The following is an 18493-nucleotide window of genomic DNA, read 5'->3' as shown; positions in this document are numbered from 1 at the left end:
CTATGGAAGCCGTTGGAAGCGCTGTCATTTTGTCACATCAACAATGTCACTAAAGAAGTGTGTTTTTGGTTGTGAGGGAAAGATAACCTTGTTCAGCTTCCCAAATAACCCAGCGTTAAGAAAACTGTGGATGCAGTTTGTTTTTCCGGTGCACAAACAGAGTTCTGCAAGTGTATTTGTTTGTTCCCGAGTCGAAACCACAGGCGGTGAATAAAACTGTGTCAAATGTCTGCGTTTTGTTGGCCATCGGCACGGAAGTGCATAATGTAAACAACATGAAGTATAGTGAATCGAAAGTTATCCAGGGATAATGCCATGATGTATTGTATGTGTGTGTGTGTGTCATAGGTGTGTGTGTGTGTCGTGACTCTTTAGCCAGACCCATTGCACGTCTCCACGAGTTTGGCTGTTTTTGGAAAGAATCGGTACAGTGTATCTGTCTTTTATAAATATGATTCTAAATGATTCTGATAGATATGAAACTAAAGACTCTTTAGCGATATGAAGGATGCAATACTACTCTATAGGTACTCAAGATTAACAGATGAGATTGGCAGAAAATAAAAGTGTTTAAATAACATTTTAAATAACATTTTAAAGTGTTTAAATTAATTGTTTGACTGTTTTTATGTACAACCAAAATGCTGTATGTATTTACTGTAGTTGTACAACCTGACATGGAAAGTGTACCAACCTACCCATACTTGCAATGAGCATTTTTTTTTACCAGTATTTGAGAGTGAACTACAAACCCTGACTTTCAAATTGCTGGACAATTATCTCAGCAGTTTTAAAACTGATATTTGAAGAGTTTCGTTGCAAAACGAGATATATCCATTTTGAGAAATGTTGGTTATTTGACATTATTATTTAAGACATCAACAGTCAAGTTCCTTCACAATTTTTTGTACATTAAACTATTACTTGAGCTCAGTGAAGGCCAGGGACACAATATTCTTCAAATCCAGGATATTTTTTATTTAATTTTATGTCCATAAATAGTTCATAAATAAGTCAAAAACCATGCCAAAATGCAACATATTTATCTTAACATTGTCAAACATCTTAAATTGGTTAAAAAAACAATACATCATAAATATATGGAATAGTATATACAAAGATTGATTAATAATAATAAGATTCCGAGTTAGTTTTGGCCAGAACATACACAACATAACAATTTTTTTTTTTTTTTTTGCAAAACGCTATATATCCACCTTAGGCTATATTCTACTACTGCAATACCATTTAGAAAAGCTAGTCAATCAATGTTTTGTGTGTGTGTGTGTGTGTGTGTGTGCGTGTGTGTGTGTGTGTGTGTGTGTGTGTCGGCATGACAGACCAACATTACTCGCAGTCGCACAATGACCACAATTCATCTTTGAATGTTTTCCCTCCCCTGAATGCCTTGCCCGTTTGGTCTTCTCCCTTTAATGATTTTCTTTAGAGGCCTTCCTCTTTCTCCCAACAGCAGCTGGAATGACCGGCTCCAATCCGTCATCGAAATCCATAACGTTAGCTTGACTCTGAAGCTTTGATTCTCTGACTGACAGCTCGCCTACAGTATAAACAATTAAATGGTAAATGTTTTTTGTTTTGATATTATCGTTAAATCACTGAGCAAACTCGGAGCACTTCACCGGCGGTGACTCTCTCCTCGCGTGACATCCTGAGCTCGCGCAGCATCCTGAACGATCTATATCGCACTTTGTAAAGAAACTGTTGAGTGTGAAATATCCAAATATCTTCCTATCTTTCTTTGAGGAACATTGTTTTTAAACATTTCAATAATTTTCTCACGTATTTGTTGGCAAACTGGCGATCCTCGGCCAATCTTTGCTCCTAAAGGATTAGACCTTTTTTGGATGCTGCTTTTGTACCAAATCATAATTACAATCACCTGTTGACATCACCTGTTTCAAATCACATCATTATTTAACCATTTTACCTCATTACTAGCCCTAAATTGCTCCTGTCCCAACTTTTTTTGAAATGTCTTGCAGGTCTGAATGACAGGAAAGGATGCATATTTACAAATGACATGAAGTTGACCAGACAAAACATGAAATATTTTGTGTTCATAATGTCTGCAATGAAATACAAGTCAAAGTAAATTTAGAAATCACTTCTTTTTTTTTTTTTTCATACTGTCCCAACTTTTTCTGATTTGGGGTTGTAGTTCAGGATGCGAACCCTGTGACTTTCGTGAAGACGCGAGGTGACAGGGCTAACCTGAATGGGAGTACCGGGTATTGGTATGCCAGCCCCTCGAAAGCAAACCGTAGAAACGGTCTGTGTCGAGGAAGAATGGAGACATGAAAGTATGCGTCCTTCAGGTCAATCGCTGCAAACCAATTCAACCAAATGTTTTTAGTTTATAAAGATAAACTATTTATTTTACACTCATTCACTTTACACACTCATTATTGCATAGTGGTTTTAGATGTTTATGTATAATATTGTGCTCACCTGTTATCCACCAAACACGAGGAGTGACTGTCTGCTGAATTAAAAAAAAAATATTCGGCAGAATTTGCTATTCGTTTCGAAGCCATTATCCGTGCCGTTCCGAATAAGGTATTTGGCTTCAGACACATCCCTATACTTTACTTAACCGAGAATGCAGCTTAGCTCTCATTGCCTTAGAGCCTCAGCCAACATCCAGGCTGATTTATTCTTAATGCATGTAGTCTTGTAAAATGTCAGATTTTGAGGGAATTGCAATTAGTATACTAGATAACTGTTTCATCACTATATCTACCTGTAAATGCTTTCCATTTCATCAGCAACAAAGAACACAGATGTGACATCTGCCATTTATTGCATAGATTGCTGGTCAACTATGAAAAGTGGGAATATCGTCCAACTTAACAGATACATTTTTGTTCCTCCTCTGAATACAAACACCTGTGCTTGACATCTGCTTATGCATATGCATATGGCTTTTGAAGATGAGGAGTAGAACTCCTGTTAAACTCTATATTATGTTGTGCATTCTAAAAGATGCCTAAAGTCTTTTAATAATGAGCAACAAACTTGTGATGACAATTTTTTTTGGTAAACCTCCTGTGTGGGAGTAGGATAGTCAAAAAGTAGGATAGTCAGTCTGCAATATTTGACGCTTTTTGTTTTCCTTAAATTACTGTGACAAAAAATTGGCAGGTTTAGCACGTACAGCTTTCTTATCTCTTCTAACAAGAAACTTTTTATTCAGCTTTCATTCACCCCAAACACTCAATAATTGATATCTCTCTGTTTTCAGGTATATCAAAGTTTCCTCCAAATGTTTCACCCCTTTTCACTTCCTTTGAAACTTAAAGGCTCTTTGTATGAATATATTATGGTTTTCATGAAAGATTTCATGTTGTAAAAATGTATGGAAAAACTTTCAGCAACAATGCTTTTTTCCCCACGTTTGTGATCTTGTAAGCCACAGGTGTAAAACATTTACCTGTAAAAGCCTGGGGGAGGGTTCGGAATAAGGAAGCTTTTTTCCAGATCTCGAAGGACGTCATTGAGCATGCGTACATGGGCTGGATCCCTTTCTTTGGGGTCATTGGCAGGACGCATGACCTCAGATTGGAAGAAGGCTGAGTTGTCCCTCAAAGATGCAGCCATGTTCACCAGGTTCGGCCGGCTTAGTGGGTCATCTACAAAATATTTGACATATAAATGGATAACAATTTACAATAAGGTTTCATTTGTTAACATGAACTAACAATAAACAATACTTCTAATGCAGTTATTAAATCTTAGTTATTGTTAATTTTAGCATTTACTAATACATTATTCAAATCCAAAGTTGTATTGGTTAACATTAGTTAATACACTGTGAACTAACATGAACATGAAAATTTGTATTACTCGCACTGCGTCCTAGAACGCTTTGGGAAACGATATACCCACGCCGCCATGCTGAGGGGAGTGCATGCCCCCTGGCAGTGACAACTGTCAGAACAAGCAAATTCAAATGAAATGCCCGAACCACTCCCCCTCAGGTCATACTGGGCTGTCAGTGACAGCATTCTCTTCAGTCATAGCCCAAGCTATAAACCTCAAGAGGAAACCTTTATACACGCCATGAAGTCCTACCCAGGCCGCTCAAAAGACTGTAACCAACCACTCCAACAGAAGGGGTCCCTTTAAGGGAATGTGGCTCCCTGAACTTTCCCACCACCGCCTCAACGGAGGTGCCGAAAAGTTCAGACGGTGAAACCGGCGAATCGAGGAGAAAAGCCTTTTCTTTCGCCGATATCCGGCAGATTCAGCCACCGATATCTCTCCATGGCCACCATTGCCGCCATCGATCAACCAATCGCGGTACCTGTTTGCTTGGTGGCCCGGAGAGCTAAATCTGTGGTGTGGCGCAGTTTGACTATCGCATCAGGGGATAAGCCCATCCCCTGGTTGAGATCCCTCAGCAGGTCCGCCTGGTAGGCTTGCAACACCGCCATGGTCTGCAAAGCCGCCCCAGTCTGACCTGCTGACATGTATGCCCTGCCATTTAAGCGAGATGTCGTCTTTAAGGGCTTAGATGGCAGGGTTGGAGCCCTCAGTGTTGATGTCCGCCCGGATGCAAGATAGTTTGCTCACTGGAGCTGGGAGAACATGGCCGGAGAGAAATCAATTGTCAAGTCAACCGCGAGTGATTTCTCCCCTAACGCGCCGCCACGGAAGCTGCAGTCTGTCAGTGGCACGTCCCATGACCTCCAACAGCTCCCCATACCAGCTCCCCATACCAGCCATCCCCAGCCATCTCCTGCTCATCCAAAAGAGCAATTGCTGCTGGGCTGGAGGAGATATCTGTCTCCTCCTCCCGCAGCTCACCCTCGTCAGCCGCCGGATCCTCTGAGAGAACAACACCTCTCTCAAGATGATCGGCGAGCTCCACTTGGGAACCCCATGATGTGCGTCGCTGCTCTGCCTCAGCACGAGCGGGACCCACACCACCAGTCCCAGATGCCGAGCCCTCTTCCCTCGAAAGAGAGCCAGACGAGAGTGGAGCGTTCTCAGAGAAAAATGCTCACAATTCGCACAAGCAGCTCCCTCAAGAATTGCCTGTGCATGCTCTTACCCCAGGCAGAAAACACACAGCTCGTATGTGTCCTCCGGTGTCAAAAACCTAGGACATGGCTATCAGCACACTTTTGAAAAAACTGGGCTTTCTCTGTGCGTTTCATAATAGTAATTTTGGATTTTTGGACCTTATCAAAAATATACTTCAAACAGAACAGTCCCTGAAGACGAAAAGATGAATGTCATGTTTACAAGGCGCCCTTATATACTTCCGGGTCGCACATTGATGACATCATGGGCTGTCGCCGGTCAATAGGATTGCCATAATTCGATAGTAGCTTTAGACACCTGTCACGCTGAGACGTTACCCAAAGCGTTGTGCCTCAGTGTCGCAGTGTCTCGTTTCCTTTCGAAAGGGACCCGGAAATCGAGTGTAACGCAGATGTGATGTCTTTGACAGGCAACGTAATGACACGCAGTACCATCGCAAGGGCTGTGCCAAGTGTGCGACCGCACAGAGCCTTGCGCAAATGTAAAGTGATGACTTGATGAAGTAAAGCCAATAGTTAAAGTTCATGTTTTTGTCCTTCAAAATAGTTCACAGTTAAAAAACATAGCTAAAAATGTGTATTGTGATGCTTTATTATTCTGCTTGTTAAAAATGTATTATGCAGTAACTTGCAATAGCCTATTTCTCTGTGTGTGACTGTGATTCATGCGCATACATGTCAGTCAGCGCGGCATCACACGTCAAGTTCATAGAGCTTATTCAGTCCATTCAAATTCTGATTTTGGCCGCCACTGAAATGGGTCAAACCATAGATATTACCTAAGAAGTTCAAGTAAATACGCTAGAAATGCACGCTCATTCAAGGATGTGCATTTATTGCATGGACGGAGAAAGTATGGACGCCTGCATTTCATCTGATGGTACGGAAAAATGTTTTTTTATTTAACACTATTAAAGTTAACATAAGCGTAGCTTAACTATTACTCACCTCTCGGAGCATCAGTGAGAGCAATGGCACAGCAGAACGAGTAAAGCCTACTCTATCTCTAGACGTTTTAAATGTTTTTAAATGTGAAAACTGCAAAAAGCAACAAAATTGTAAGACATCCATTTAGCGCATGTTCACAAAGGCAATACTGACAGCGCTGGTCCTCTCAATACTTTCTGTTTATTTTACTGAGAAATGGCTTCAGGTGATTCAGTGAGACAGCAGTCCAAACTCATTCAAGTGGATTCAGGCCGTTTTGCAAACGTGTTTGACCCATTCATAATTTAGAACATAATTTTAGCATCAAAATGTGCCCAGATCAGTTACACAGTTTAACTTCTTGAACCTAATCCTGTTATAGCTAATCCTAATAGCTGATTTCTCTGGATTTAAACAGTGTTAGAAACATTTGGGATAATGCAAGTACACAAGTCAACAAAATATATATATAATTGTTCAAGTGGTTTTTTGGATATTTTAATAAAAAATTCTTATATATTGTGCCTTTGACACTATCTTAACATAATATATAAATACAAATAATTTAAATGTGTCTTTAATATAGTGTATCTCTTTTCTATTTTATTATATTTTAAAGTGTAATTTATTGAATTCTTGTTTCAGTAATTTTTGGTGAATAATAAGGTCAAAAGAGCACCATGTACTTTCGAATTTTGTAAAGTCTTGGCATAATTACTCTAGGCATTGAACATCATAATTTGAGTAATGTTTAGGTAGAATAACACGGATGGCCAAAGTTGGCTTAATGTATTGCAGCTGCTATTAACCACACCTATCCATCACTCAAAGCAGCTTTTATCCAATTTCACTTCATCCTCATAAACCATCTCTGTTACATATGTAACCCTAATACCCTGAAGGAGGGAACGGAGATGTACGTCGGACATAACCAACGAATTAGGGTCACTTCTGGGAGCCCCTATCAGCTTTGAGATATAGAGAATGGGCCAATGGACATTGGCGTGCAAGATTTGTATCTCGCGCTCCGAGACGTTCCCTTTCAGTCGGTCACGTTCGGCGTAATTGGGATCCCAATGGAAAACGCCATGGTTACTACCACTTCCAGCGCCCAGCGAAACCCCCTCAGACCCCTCAGAAACTCACGCAGGGAGAGTCACTGCTGCTGTTCCGCAAGACCAGTTCAGCAGAGTATTGGATAACGCTGGGAAAGCGTGCCCGGAGGACCCGCTGCGGAAGCCACATCCTGCCCGTAGGGCGGTATCATGGAGAAGAAACACATATGGACTGGCCATGTGGGCAGTACAACATACAAAAGTCGAATTGTATGTTGACTTACAATTCGTCAATTTTAAGTCAACATACTTACAATTGACAAATAAGATTGGCTCCGGCCAATCTCGGCGGGGGACTACACCGCACAGAGACTGCCAGTGCCCAGGAAGAGGCAACACTCCTTGTGGAGTGGGCCCTCAACCCGAGCGGACAAGACCGAGCAGACAAGGCGATGACATCCACTATCTAGTGGGCCATCCTCTGCTTGGAGACAGCCTTTCCCTTCTGCTGGCCTCCGTAACAGATGAAGAGCTGTTCTGAGGTTCTGGAGCTTTGTGTTCTGTCCACGTAGGCCCGCAGAGCGCGGACGGGACAGAGAAAAGCCAGGGCTGGGTCTGCCTCCTCCGGGGGCAGCGCTTGCAGGTTCACCAACTGGTCCCGAAAGGGAGTGGTAGGAACCTTGGGCATATATCCAGGGTTTCAGGATTACATGAGTGTTAGCCGGCCCGAACTCCAGGCATGATTCGTCTGGTGTCTTCTCTCCAACACAAAGGAAGCCTTCTTCTCTCCCGTACGTACGTCGAACATGACCGACTGAAAGGGAACTAATCATCTCAGACACACCCCTCGGTTCTGTACTTGACTTCACTTTTTGTTAGCAGCAACTGGCGCGATCGACTCACTTAATTTCTTATCAGTGCCAAAGAGACTCAAATAACTCGTTTTTTTATCATTCAGGCAAGTGTTATACATCATTATAATCTGTTAAGTGTAATTTTTTTTGTGTACAGTCACAATAAAAACAAAATGTTGTGCTTTTTGCAAAATAAAGAAAACAAACATGATGCGCAATCTGCAGCCTCTCTCTCAATGATGTCTAATCTGATTCTCTTCAGAAAATGACTTTCTGAATCTTAGTGAAAACTTATCACACAAACATGAGACATACGTCTAAAGAAACGTTAAAATGTCAGGTTTTAAATCATGTAAACCAAATTGTAAACAAATATTCGGTTTTTATGTAATCTGTTTGAAAAGAGAGAGATGTCAGTTGTTCCTGAGCGTCTCATTATCCACTAATGCGACCACTCTCACGGAGCGCGCATTCTTTGAGATTCAAATACTTAGGCGATCCATGCACCCACACATCAACTCAAACAAACACATTAAGTGTAGTGCTGCACTTCAGCTACATCGTTTTGAGACGCGTTGAGGAATAATCCTGGAATAATTCTCCTCTTGAAAAGCTGTTCATGTTCTGTTCAGAGCAATGGATTCAGCCGCTGATTGTGGTAGGCTTATTCTGTTAGCATCAGTGAATATTAAATGCAAAAAGACTGTTTAAATATGAATCCTGCAACATAATATGTCATGGACGCAAGACTGTTTATTTAGACAAGACAAGATTTATTTGGCCTGTTTTGGACAGATTATAACATGTTTATTGTAAAAGAGCCTAGTGTCACACCAATAAAGCTTTTATTCTCAAATGTCTGCTCAGATGCTATAAATATAGTACCAGTCAAACGTTTTGTGTTCAGTAGCCATTAAAACGTATTTTGCTTCATATTGATGTTTAAATATTATAGCCTGATATTTTTTTTTAATTTATTTAATATTAAAAGTTTGTCAGAAATGATTCTGGAGTTTTGTTCTTTGTTCTTTCTTCAAAGGGAATTTCATTTTGTATAAATTGTATGTTTTTAAAATTTTTGCTTCTTATTTAAAGGTGCTCTAAGCAATGTCACAGGTTTATTAGTACAGTACAGAACCGAGGGGTGTGTCTGAGATGATTAGTTCCCTTTCAGTCGGTCATGTTCGACGTACGGTACGTCGGACATAACCGACGGATTGGGATCACTTCTGGGAGCCCCTATCAGCTTCGAGATATAGAGAACGGGTCAACGACCATTGGCGTGCGAGATTTGCATCTCGCGCTCCACCCCGCACCATGGTTATAAACAGGAAGCAGATGCAGCACACCGTTGTCATTTACTTACAAGTCGAGCGGCGTTGATGAAGGACTGTTCCTGCTTCAGCAGAGAGAGAGCGAGAGAGAAGAAGGCTTCCTTTGTGTTGGAGAGAAGACACCAGACGAATCATGCCTGGAGTTCGGGCCGGCTAACACTCATGTAATCCTGAGACCCCGGATATATGCCCAAGGTTCCTACCACTCCCTTTCGGGACCAGTTGGTGAACCTGCAAGCACTGCCCCCGGAGGAGGCAGACCCAGCCCTGGCTTTTCTCTGTCCCGTCCGCGCTCTGCGGGCCTACGTGGACAGAACACAAAGCTTCAGAACCTCAGAACAGCTCTTCATCTGTTACGGAGGCCAGCAGAAGGGAAAGGCTGTCTCCAAGCAGAGGATGGCCCACTAGATAGTGGATGTCATCGCTTTGTCCGCTCTGTCTTGTCCGCTCGGGTTGAGGGCCCACTCCACTAGGAGTGTTGCCTCTTCCTGGGCGCTGGCACACGGCGCCTCGCTGACAGATATTTCTCGAGTTCACACTTACATCAAATTAAATAGAGTAAAGATTATGCGTATTTGGCGTGCTGTCCGGGAGAGGGCTCCGGGTTCGGAATTTTTTGCCCGAACCCAGAGTATCCCCCCCGTGATGGAAATAGTCTAGGACTAGATTGCATGTATTTTATGATTGTGCTGATGTCTTATTGGAGTTTAATTAAGTAAGTGAGGAGAAGGGGTGGTGGGGGCAAGCTAAGAAACTGTCAACGACAGGAAGGTAAATCGGCTGTCTATATACACCTCCTATCGTTGATTAACTGATTAGTTTTAATGTGCTCCTCCCGTGTTCAATTAGGTTTAATTATCTGAGGGTGCTCCACTTGTGTTTAGTTAGGTTTAATTATCTGAACGTGCTTCTCCCGAAATTTGTTTATAAAACATCAATTCACGAGTTCACACTTACATCAAATTAAATAGAGTAAAGATTATGCGTATTTGGCATGCTGTCCGGGGGAGGGCTCCGGGCTCGGAATTTTTTGCCAGAACCCAGAGTATCCCCCAAAATGCAAGAACAGAGGACAGCCACCAGAAAACCCCCCCAAATACGCAGATAATTGGTGGGCTGGCGGTTTGATAAGCCTGGTTACTTGACCAGGAGGGCCCGTGTTGCCTCTGATGGGAGCAGCTCACGGAATTGGGCGGACGAGCCCTACTGGCTGATGGCTGGAAGCAGCCTTAGTTTAGAACAACCGGTCGGGAAGGCTCTTGCAACATCCAATGGGAGGCCAATGCTCACTGTATCAGATGGAAAAAACCTTACCGGACGATAAATGAGAAGCAGCATGGTTTGGAAATACCTGGCCGGGAGGACCCGTGTTGCCTCTGACGGGCGCTCATAGCGCCTGGCGGAACGGGCCCTACTGGCTGATAAGTGTGGAGCAGTCCGAATTTGGGGTAACCGATCGGGAAGGCTTTTACGACATCCAATGGGAGGCCAAGGCTCACTGCATCGGACTGGGAAAAAACCCTACCGGTCGAAAGAAAGGGGAGCACATGATTTAATCCACCCAACCAGAGGGGCCCCCTACTGGCTGATGAACGGGGGGCGCGTTGTTTGGAACGGCCGATCAGGAAGGCTCAGGCCGCATCTGACGGGAGATCAATACTCGTGGCGTCGGACGAGTGAGCCCTACTGACCGATAGACGGGGCGGCGCAATTAAAAAGAAACGAAACCGAGGGGCCCACCCAGTCTCCGCCAAGAGCAGTTTCTGGCGTCAGGTGAGTGGGTCCTATCGGCCGACGGCACGGTGAAGGAGAAGTGGAACACCCGGCCAGGAAGCTCTCGCCGACATCTGATGGGAGATCAATACTCGCTGTATCAGATGGGTAAGCTTCGCTGGCGGACGGGTGGAAGGTAAAGCATGGATGTTCGCCCAGGAGAGCTCTTGCAGCATCCGAAAGGAGATCAATACTCACGGTATCGGGTAAGCCTCACTGGACGGAGAAAAGAGAAGGGATAGGCATAGACCTGGGGCGCTCTTTGTGTCCGAAGGGAGATCAAGACTCGCGGTATCGGACGAGCAAGCCTCGCTGGATGGAAAAAGAAAAAGATTGATAGCAACCTGGAGGGCCCTCGCGGCATCCGATGGGAAAACAATTCTCAAGGCATCGGAAAGGGAACCCTCGCTGGTCAGAGGAAGAAAGAGATGGATGCTGGGCTAGAGGGCTTTCACGGCATCCGATGGGAAATCAGCTCAAGGTGTCGGATGAGTGAGCCTCGCCAGACGAAAAAAGAGGAAAAAGAATAGCCGCTGTCCAGGAGAGCTCTTGCAGCATCCGACAGGAGATCAAGACTCGCTGTATTGAATGGGTGAGCCTCGCTAGATAGAAAGAAGAGAAAAGATAGGACAGGGTTTTTTAATAAGGGTTATTAATTAATAAGGGTTTGGTGAGCTTTCCTGATGTGGTATCGGTCGGTCCTGATGTAGCTTTGAAAAGCGTGAGAAGACCATCTTCCGAGAGCTTGGATCTGCTGCTGGGAGAGTCCTTTTTGCGCTGCTGTTGTTGCTGCCCCTATGCGGAAGGAGTGGCTTGAAAAGTTTTGCGCTGAGGTGCCTGATTGCTGGAGAACAGATTTGAGCTGTTTTTGGAACCAGAAGCGTGTGATGGGTTTGTTAGAGGCGTCTACGAAAAGGGGTTCAGAAAGAGATTTCGCCTGAAATCTCCTCATTTGGAGGTATGCACGAACAGTTTGGAATGGTTGGATTGGGGAGGAGATGTTGAAAATGTAGATCAAATGGCCTTTTTTAGCTTGGTCTGTCTTGCTTTGTTTGATTAAGTATGATATGGTTTCATCATCGAGTACTGATAGGTCTGAGATAGTGGGGTGGACTTTATGGTCGAATTTGGAGGTGATCGCGATTTCTAAGGAAGCATCTAAGGAAGCCAAAAAAGGCTAAGATAAACATGGTATCGAGTGTTCTGGCTGTATGAAGGGGCTGGTAGCCTGTACGAAGGGTATGAATGTATTTTGTGAGTAGCTCTAGTGTTATGGGTTGTCTGCTGTCCAGGCGGGTGGGCTGTGATCGCTGAATTCCTTTGATCAAGAGGGAGGTTTGTGAGTTATTTATCTCCGGAGACGGAGTGCCATAAATTAATTTGTGGAAAAATTGAATACCGCTCAGGTATCCTTTGATGGATCCAACTTGGAAGCTCTTGATATTGTTGAGATAGGAGATAAAAGACGTAATTGAGAGGAGAGAAAAATCAGGGAACTGCAAGCTATACAAGAAATGGAAAGATTTAAAACATCTCCAAGCTGTCACGTAGGATTGGATTGTTCTGGGAGAAACTGCTTGGAGGATACTGTTGAGCGATGCGTCAAAGAGTGGTTTTAGCGGGTGGTTTATGGAAATATCAGTTCTGAATAATTAGGTACTGGAGTTGGGAAATGGTTCGCCTCTGGAGCCAATGTCCTGAATTTCTGAAACAGAAAACGAGACAGAGAGTCAGCAATTAGGTTTTCGGACCCCGGGACATGTTTTGCAGTAATAATAAATTGATCGCAAGCTGAGATCCAGATTAGACGTCTTAGAAGGGGCATTAGAGCAGGTGAATGAGAGCGGCCTTTATTAATGAACTGGACTGTTGCCTCGTTGTCACAAGGCACTAATATGCTACTAGCCGTCCATTCTTTCCCCCACAGGAAAGCCGCGACTACGAGAGGGTAAAGCTCGAAAAGCGCTGAGGACTGTAGCATGTCCTGAAGCTGCAGTGGCCATGGAGACGCAAACCAGCGTCCTTGATAAAAATCCCCCAAAGCCGATTGAAGGAGCTGCGTCTGTGAAAAGTTGGATGTCAACAGGGGAAGAAACGAGATTGTTATAGAAAAAAGACAAGCCGTTCCACTGGTTTAGGAATGTTATCCATAGCCTAAGTTCGTCGCGGCACGCCGTGGTTATTGGAATTTGGTCCTCCAGCGCGTGAACCGAAGATGCAAGTGAGAGAAGATGCGAGATTAAAGGGCGGCCTTGCGGAATGATGCGCATTGCGAAGTTTAGGTGACCTAGCAGTGATAGGAGTTCGCGTTTGGAACGGTGGGCGTTTTCTAAAAAGGTTGATGCGACGAGAATTATCATATCAATTTTTTTCCTTTGGTAGTGAAGCTTGGAATTTTACGGAATCCAAATTAATACCAAGGAACTCGATGGATGTGGCAGGACCCATAGTTTTTTCCTGGGCAATGGGGATTCCGAGTTCGGAAAAAACTTTTTTGACGGTGAGAATGTGCGCGTCTGGGATGGAGTCAGGTGGCGAGATAATGAGAAAATCGTCTAGCAGGTGGATGAGGTGAGGGATGGCATAATTGTTCGACAGGATCCAACAAACCGCTTCTGATAGCATGTCAAAAATCTTGGGGCTGCTTTTGCATCCGAACGTTAGGCGTACGGCAAAATAGAATTTCTCGTGCTAACGAACCCCAAATAAGTGCCATGAATCTGGATGGATGGGCATCACTTTGAAAGCAGAAGTGATGTCGATTTTTGCAAGCCAAGCACCCCGTCCTGCGATTTTAATCATTTCAATTGCATGCTCTATATCATGGTATTTGAGAGATAATTCGTCTAGATAGATCAAGCTGTTTATGCTAGGAAACTGGGAATTGTGCGGTGCCTAGAGATCAATAATGAGGCGTTTTTTACCTGAAAATTCTCGTGGCCACACCGATGGGGCTAATGCGAAAAATTTCGAAGGGAGGGTCGTCAAAAGGGCCGATCATGAATCCTGACTCGACTTCTTTTTTAATCAGGTTATCTACAACTTCGGCTTCAGCGAGAGCAGATTGGAGATTGTTACAAATCGTGTTCCGGGAAAGCTGGCTTTCGATGCCAGGTATAAAGCAGTGTTCGAGCCCGGTTAGCAAATCATTTGTGAAATCAGCGTCCGGGTGGTGTTCTAATTCGACGGAAAGACAAGAAATGTTCACAGGAGTCGATAAGTAATTTTTTGGGTTTTTATTGATAGATTTTTGCACTGGGCATACATAGCGAGCGTGCGCTCCACCACAGAAATTGCAGATGTACAGGAATCTGCAATGTTGTCTGTAGCATTTCCCTGTGTTAAAACTGTTGCACGGCTGGTTGTCTTCAAAACGAGGGGGATTTCGTCTGAAATCTTGGGTCGCTGAGGTGGTTGCAGGTCGTGGCACATAACTGGTCGATTTAGCTTGTGTTGTATCTGGGCCGGGGGTGTAGGGGTTAATCTGGGGGCATGATGTCGTGGAATGTGCCACTGACCTGCAAACTGCGCATGAGATATTCCTGCAGCCTAGGAACACCCTGCTGTGGAGATCCGAATCGAGAGCGCCCCAGTAAGCGCACTGATTCCACTGGGCAAGCCGTACGGCACATTTTGCTGAAAATAGTTTGTGATAGGTGTAAAAATGACTTCCCCCAAAGGACAGCGCGAGCTCCGCTATGATTGCGAGATAATCATTCAGCTCGCGGCGCCTGTGGGGGAAAACTGAACAAATTATGTCCGTGAAACGGGAAAAAGCGATCGAAAATTCGGGAAAAGAAAGTAAGCGGGAAGAATGTGGGTTGGGGTTTTTTAGAGTGACTGAAAAATCCCCGCAGTCTAACTGACGGTTTGTGTCTGATACAGGGAACATAGAGAGGAGAGATGACAAGTCAACATCTACACCTGCCAGGATCTGAGCCCGGATGTTTTGAGCCACTGGAGGTGGCTCCGAGGCAACGGCGTTAGCAGGGACAGGCATCTGTGTTGCTGTGAGGAGAGAAAAAGAAGATTTAGTCTGCAGAAGGGGGTTGGAAGACAGAGGAGGCTGGGCTGCTTCTGGAGCTTGGAGGGAAAAGTTGTTGGGAGCATGAGGAAAAGTAGGATACGTTTGAGGAATATATGCTGGTGCTGTCGGTAGGGGCGGCATTGAGTTTGCTGGAGCTGCAGGCCACTGGAAAGGAGAAGAAAAGTTAGCGAAAGGTGGCTTGGACTGATGGTAACTTTGCGCTTGGGCTGCTAGCAAGCTCGCGCTAGCATCTGCGAAGGGAGCTGGAGGCCACTGCAAATGAAAAGGGTTAGTAACTGTGGGAGGAACGGAAGGAGAGGCTGGAGGCAGGTTGGTGGGCCCAGCTGCAAACGCCGCTGCGGCGGGAGAAGCCACTGTGCGAGGTTGGCCCTCGGTTGAAAGCAGGTGGGGCCTTGGCGCGGTGAAATCATGGGCGCATACCAGGCTTGCTGAAGGCCTGTTGTTGCGGCTCGTTGCTCGAATCGAGCTGGATCTTGTGCGGAGAGGAGAAGGTGTCGATCGAGGCGACTCCTGAGCCCTGCGTGCTCTAGTCTGCCTGTTGGCTGTTTTGGGAGTGGATTTTGGAAAGCGGTTGTCTGGCTGCAAGCTGACATAAAGTTTGTACAGTTCTGCTTTGGTTAATTTCCGCAAGAACTGTACTTCAGAGTTTGCCAGCGCTTGCCTCAGACCTACCACCGTCCACTTCCCGATGGCTGGGATCGTCGGGACGGCCGAGCTGTAAGAGGACGCCGGGGATGGAGTTGGCCGTCTCGCCGGTGGAGGCGAGGGTTGGCCTCGGCGTCTTGGTGAGCGTGAGGCTGAACGAGCAGGCTGGCGGCCGCGCTGAGAAGCCTGGGGCTCGGGTGCGATGTCCAGCGGCGGAGGAGTTGGCCTAGGGCCGGCAGATTGCGGCAGAGGGTCCCGAGGAGTGCTGATTTCATCGTCCGAGTTCATCGTTCATCGTCTTTGCAACATGGTAGCAGACGGTCAGACCAAAAGCTAAGAAACTGTCAACGACAGGAAGGTAAATCGGCTGTCTATATACACCTCCTATCGTTGATTAACTGATTATTTTTAATGTGCTCCTCCAGTGTTCAATTAGGTTTAATTATCTGAGGGTGCTCCACTTGTGTTTAGTTAGGTTTAATTATCTAAACGTGCTTCTCCAGAAATTTGTTTATAAAACATCAAATGTGGAGCTGTGGGCTGGGCGACACCTAACACGTTCACTAGATTCTATAGCCTCTTCCTGTGTTTCTTCCTGTGTGCTCGCCTCAACTAGCCAGTAACACCAAAATGCCCGTTCTAGTGTCGGCTTGCTGCGCAATTCCCCTCCTCAGGGACCGGATATGTGCGCTTATATGCTCCAGTAGAGTTCCCCGGATTGGCGAACCCTGTCAAGTTATAACGTGTTTATTGTAAAAGAGCCTAGAGTCACACCAATAAAGCTTTTATTCTCAAATTTCTGCTCAGATGCTATAAATATAGTACCAGTCAAACGTTTTGTGTTCAGTAGCCATTAAAACGTATTTTGCTTCATATTGATGTTTAAATATTATAGCCTGATATTTTTATTTATTTATTTAATATTAAAAGTTTGTCAGAAATGATTCTGGAGTTTTGTTCTTTGTTCTTTCTTTAAAGGGAATTTCGTTTTGTATAAATTGTATGTTTTTAACATTTTTGCTTCTTATTTAAAGGTGCTCTAAGCGATGTCACGCGTTTTTTAGGCCAACATTTTTTTTGTCACATACAGCAAACCCGGATTCAAAAGCTAACAAATGAGTCATTCATATTCATTCATTTCAACAAGTATGTGTTAAAATGTGATGTGATGGCAAATATTTAGTATACTGTTAGTATAGCATGACTTCTAACCCCTCTATTGTGTGTTAAACTGATCCTCAATTTAAGGGGGTTGAATTCAAAAGAATGCACAAAAAAATCTGACATGCTTTTGCTCTTTCAACTTGCTTACTCAAGCATGCATTAATCCTGTGTTGAGCTGGAGCTGTTAAGAACTGTACATCCTCTCGAAAGATAATGGCAGGGCTGTGACAGGTGGGCGTGCATATAAACCGGCTAGTTCACCGTGTTGCAAAGTTTAAGATTGCTTCACACAGAAGAGACTTTCATTAAAATCAGAAGGTTGGAACCCAAATGTATTCACTTATGGGAAGCCATTCTACATATACATAGGCATAACACCACAAAAAATAGCGCTTGAGACTTTTGAGGCAATAGTTTCATATTTTGTCTGTTGCCAAGCTATGTTTTGAATGTGCACATGTATTGTACTTTAAATATTAAAAGTATATTAAATCTACTTGCAGATAATGTAATATCAATTAAATAAAAAGGACACGTAAGTGTACTTCATAACTGTTTCTTAACACACTTCAATACATTTAGTACTTCAGCGCACTTTCTTAATAAAGCCAAATTTTTATTGTAAATATTTTTTTTCTTTTGTATTTTGAGCGAATTTTAAGGTACTAATTAAGTACTCCTAAAAAAGTAACCTACTTTAAAGTATACTAAAGTGTACTTCTTTTTCAAAAGGGTAAAAATAGTAAATACAAACAAATATTGGATAAAATAATTTTTTTATATATATTTTTTTTGCCTCATCTGTCATCTTAGATTCTTCAAAAATGGTAAATATGTGCTTTATTATTCTTTGGAGGATATGCAAAACTAAGTACACAGAAAAATGAAAAACTTTTCTACAAAATTCAAAACCTACACTGTCTCTTTATCTTTCTGTCTTTCTTTGCAGAATGAAAGGACTCCCTGCAGAAGGATTTCTGTAACTCATCACTCACTGCAACACAGACAGAAGAGGACCCATTGAAAATGTCATGAACCCAAAAGAGGTTTACAATTTTCACTCCAATGTTCCTGTATATGTTTGTGCCAAAGGGCTTCAGACAACCACTACAAGAAAGTAAACTAATATCATTCCAAACACATACAAGACGCTCATGCAGGCATGAAATTACGGTCACTATATAATTTTTTAAAAGTGTGTGTGTGTGTGTGTGTGTGTGTGTGTGCATACTACAGATATGTTTCTGAGGTGACTTTTACAAACAGCTTGAAGGAGCTCAAAGGAATGGATCTGAATGCAGGAGTCTCAAGATTCCTAAAAAAAAAATTGGACTATGTATTGACACGCTGTTTAAAAAATGCAATGCTTGTGGCAAAGGCTTAAAAACAGTGTGAGACATGATGCAAGCCACAAAAACATCTCTCTGACTGTGTTTTACAAGAGATTTATTTTTTCAGAAATGATTTTACTGTGCAAACTATCTCACGGCTAAAGCACAAGATGTCAGTTAATTGAAGAAACACCTCTAAAAATATCCATCTTAAACCCTACAATATTAAACTTAAATCTCACTGATTACAATAAGGTGTTTAATGATTCCCTTTCGAAGTGGAACTCAACACTTTG

General features: G+C 43.5%; 1 protein-coding gene across 1 annotated transcript in view; it reads right to left on the bottom strand.

Moving 5' to 3' along the window:
- Positions 1 to 2143: 2143 nt before the first annotated feature.
- The window catches only part of naaladl2 (N-acetylated alpha-linked acidic dipeptidase like 2), a 431375-nt gene continuing 415025 nt past the window's right edge, over positions 2144 to 18493 (bottom strand). The window contains exon 13 of the mRNA XM_079845128.1: positions 2144 to 3650. Coding sequence (XP_079701254.1) covers positions 3448 to 3650 — 203 coding nt within the window. The 3' untranslated portion in view covers positions 2144 to 3447. The remainder of the gene's footprint in view (positions 3651 to 18493) is intronic.

Source organism: Gobio gobio (genome assembly GCF_949357685.1).
Source record: "Gobio gobio genome assembly, chromosome: 19".
Taxonomy (NCBI): Eukaryota; Metazoa; Chordata; class Actinopteri; order Cypriniformes; family Gobionidae; genus Gobio; species Gobio gobio.
The sequence above is the reverse complement of the archived record's forward strand: the minus strand, read 5'-3'. Positions and strand labels throughout refer to the sequence as shown.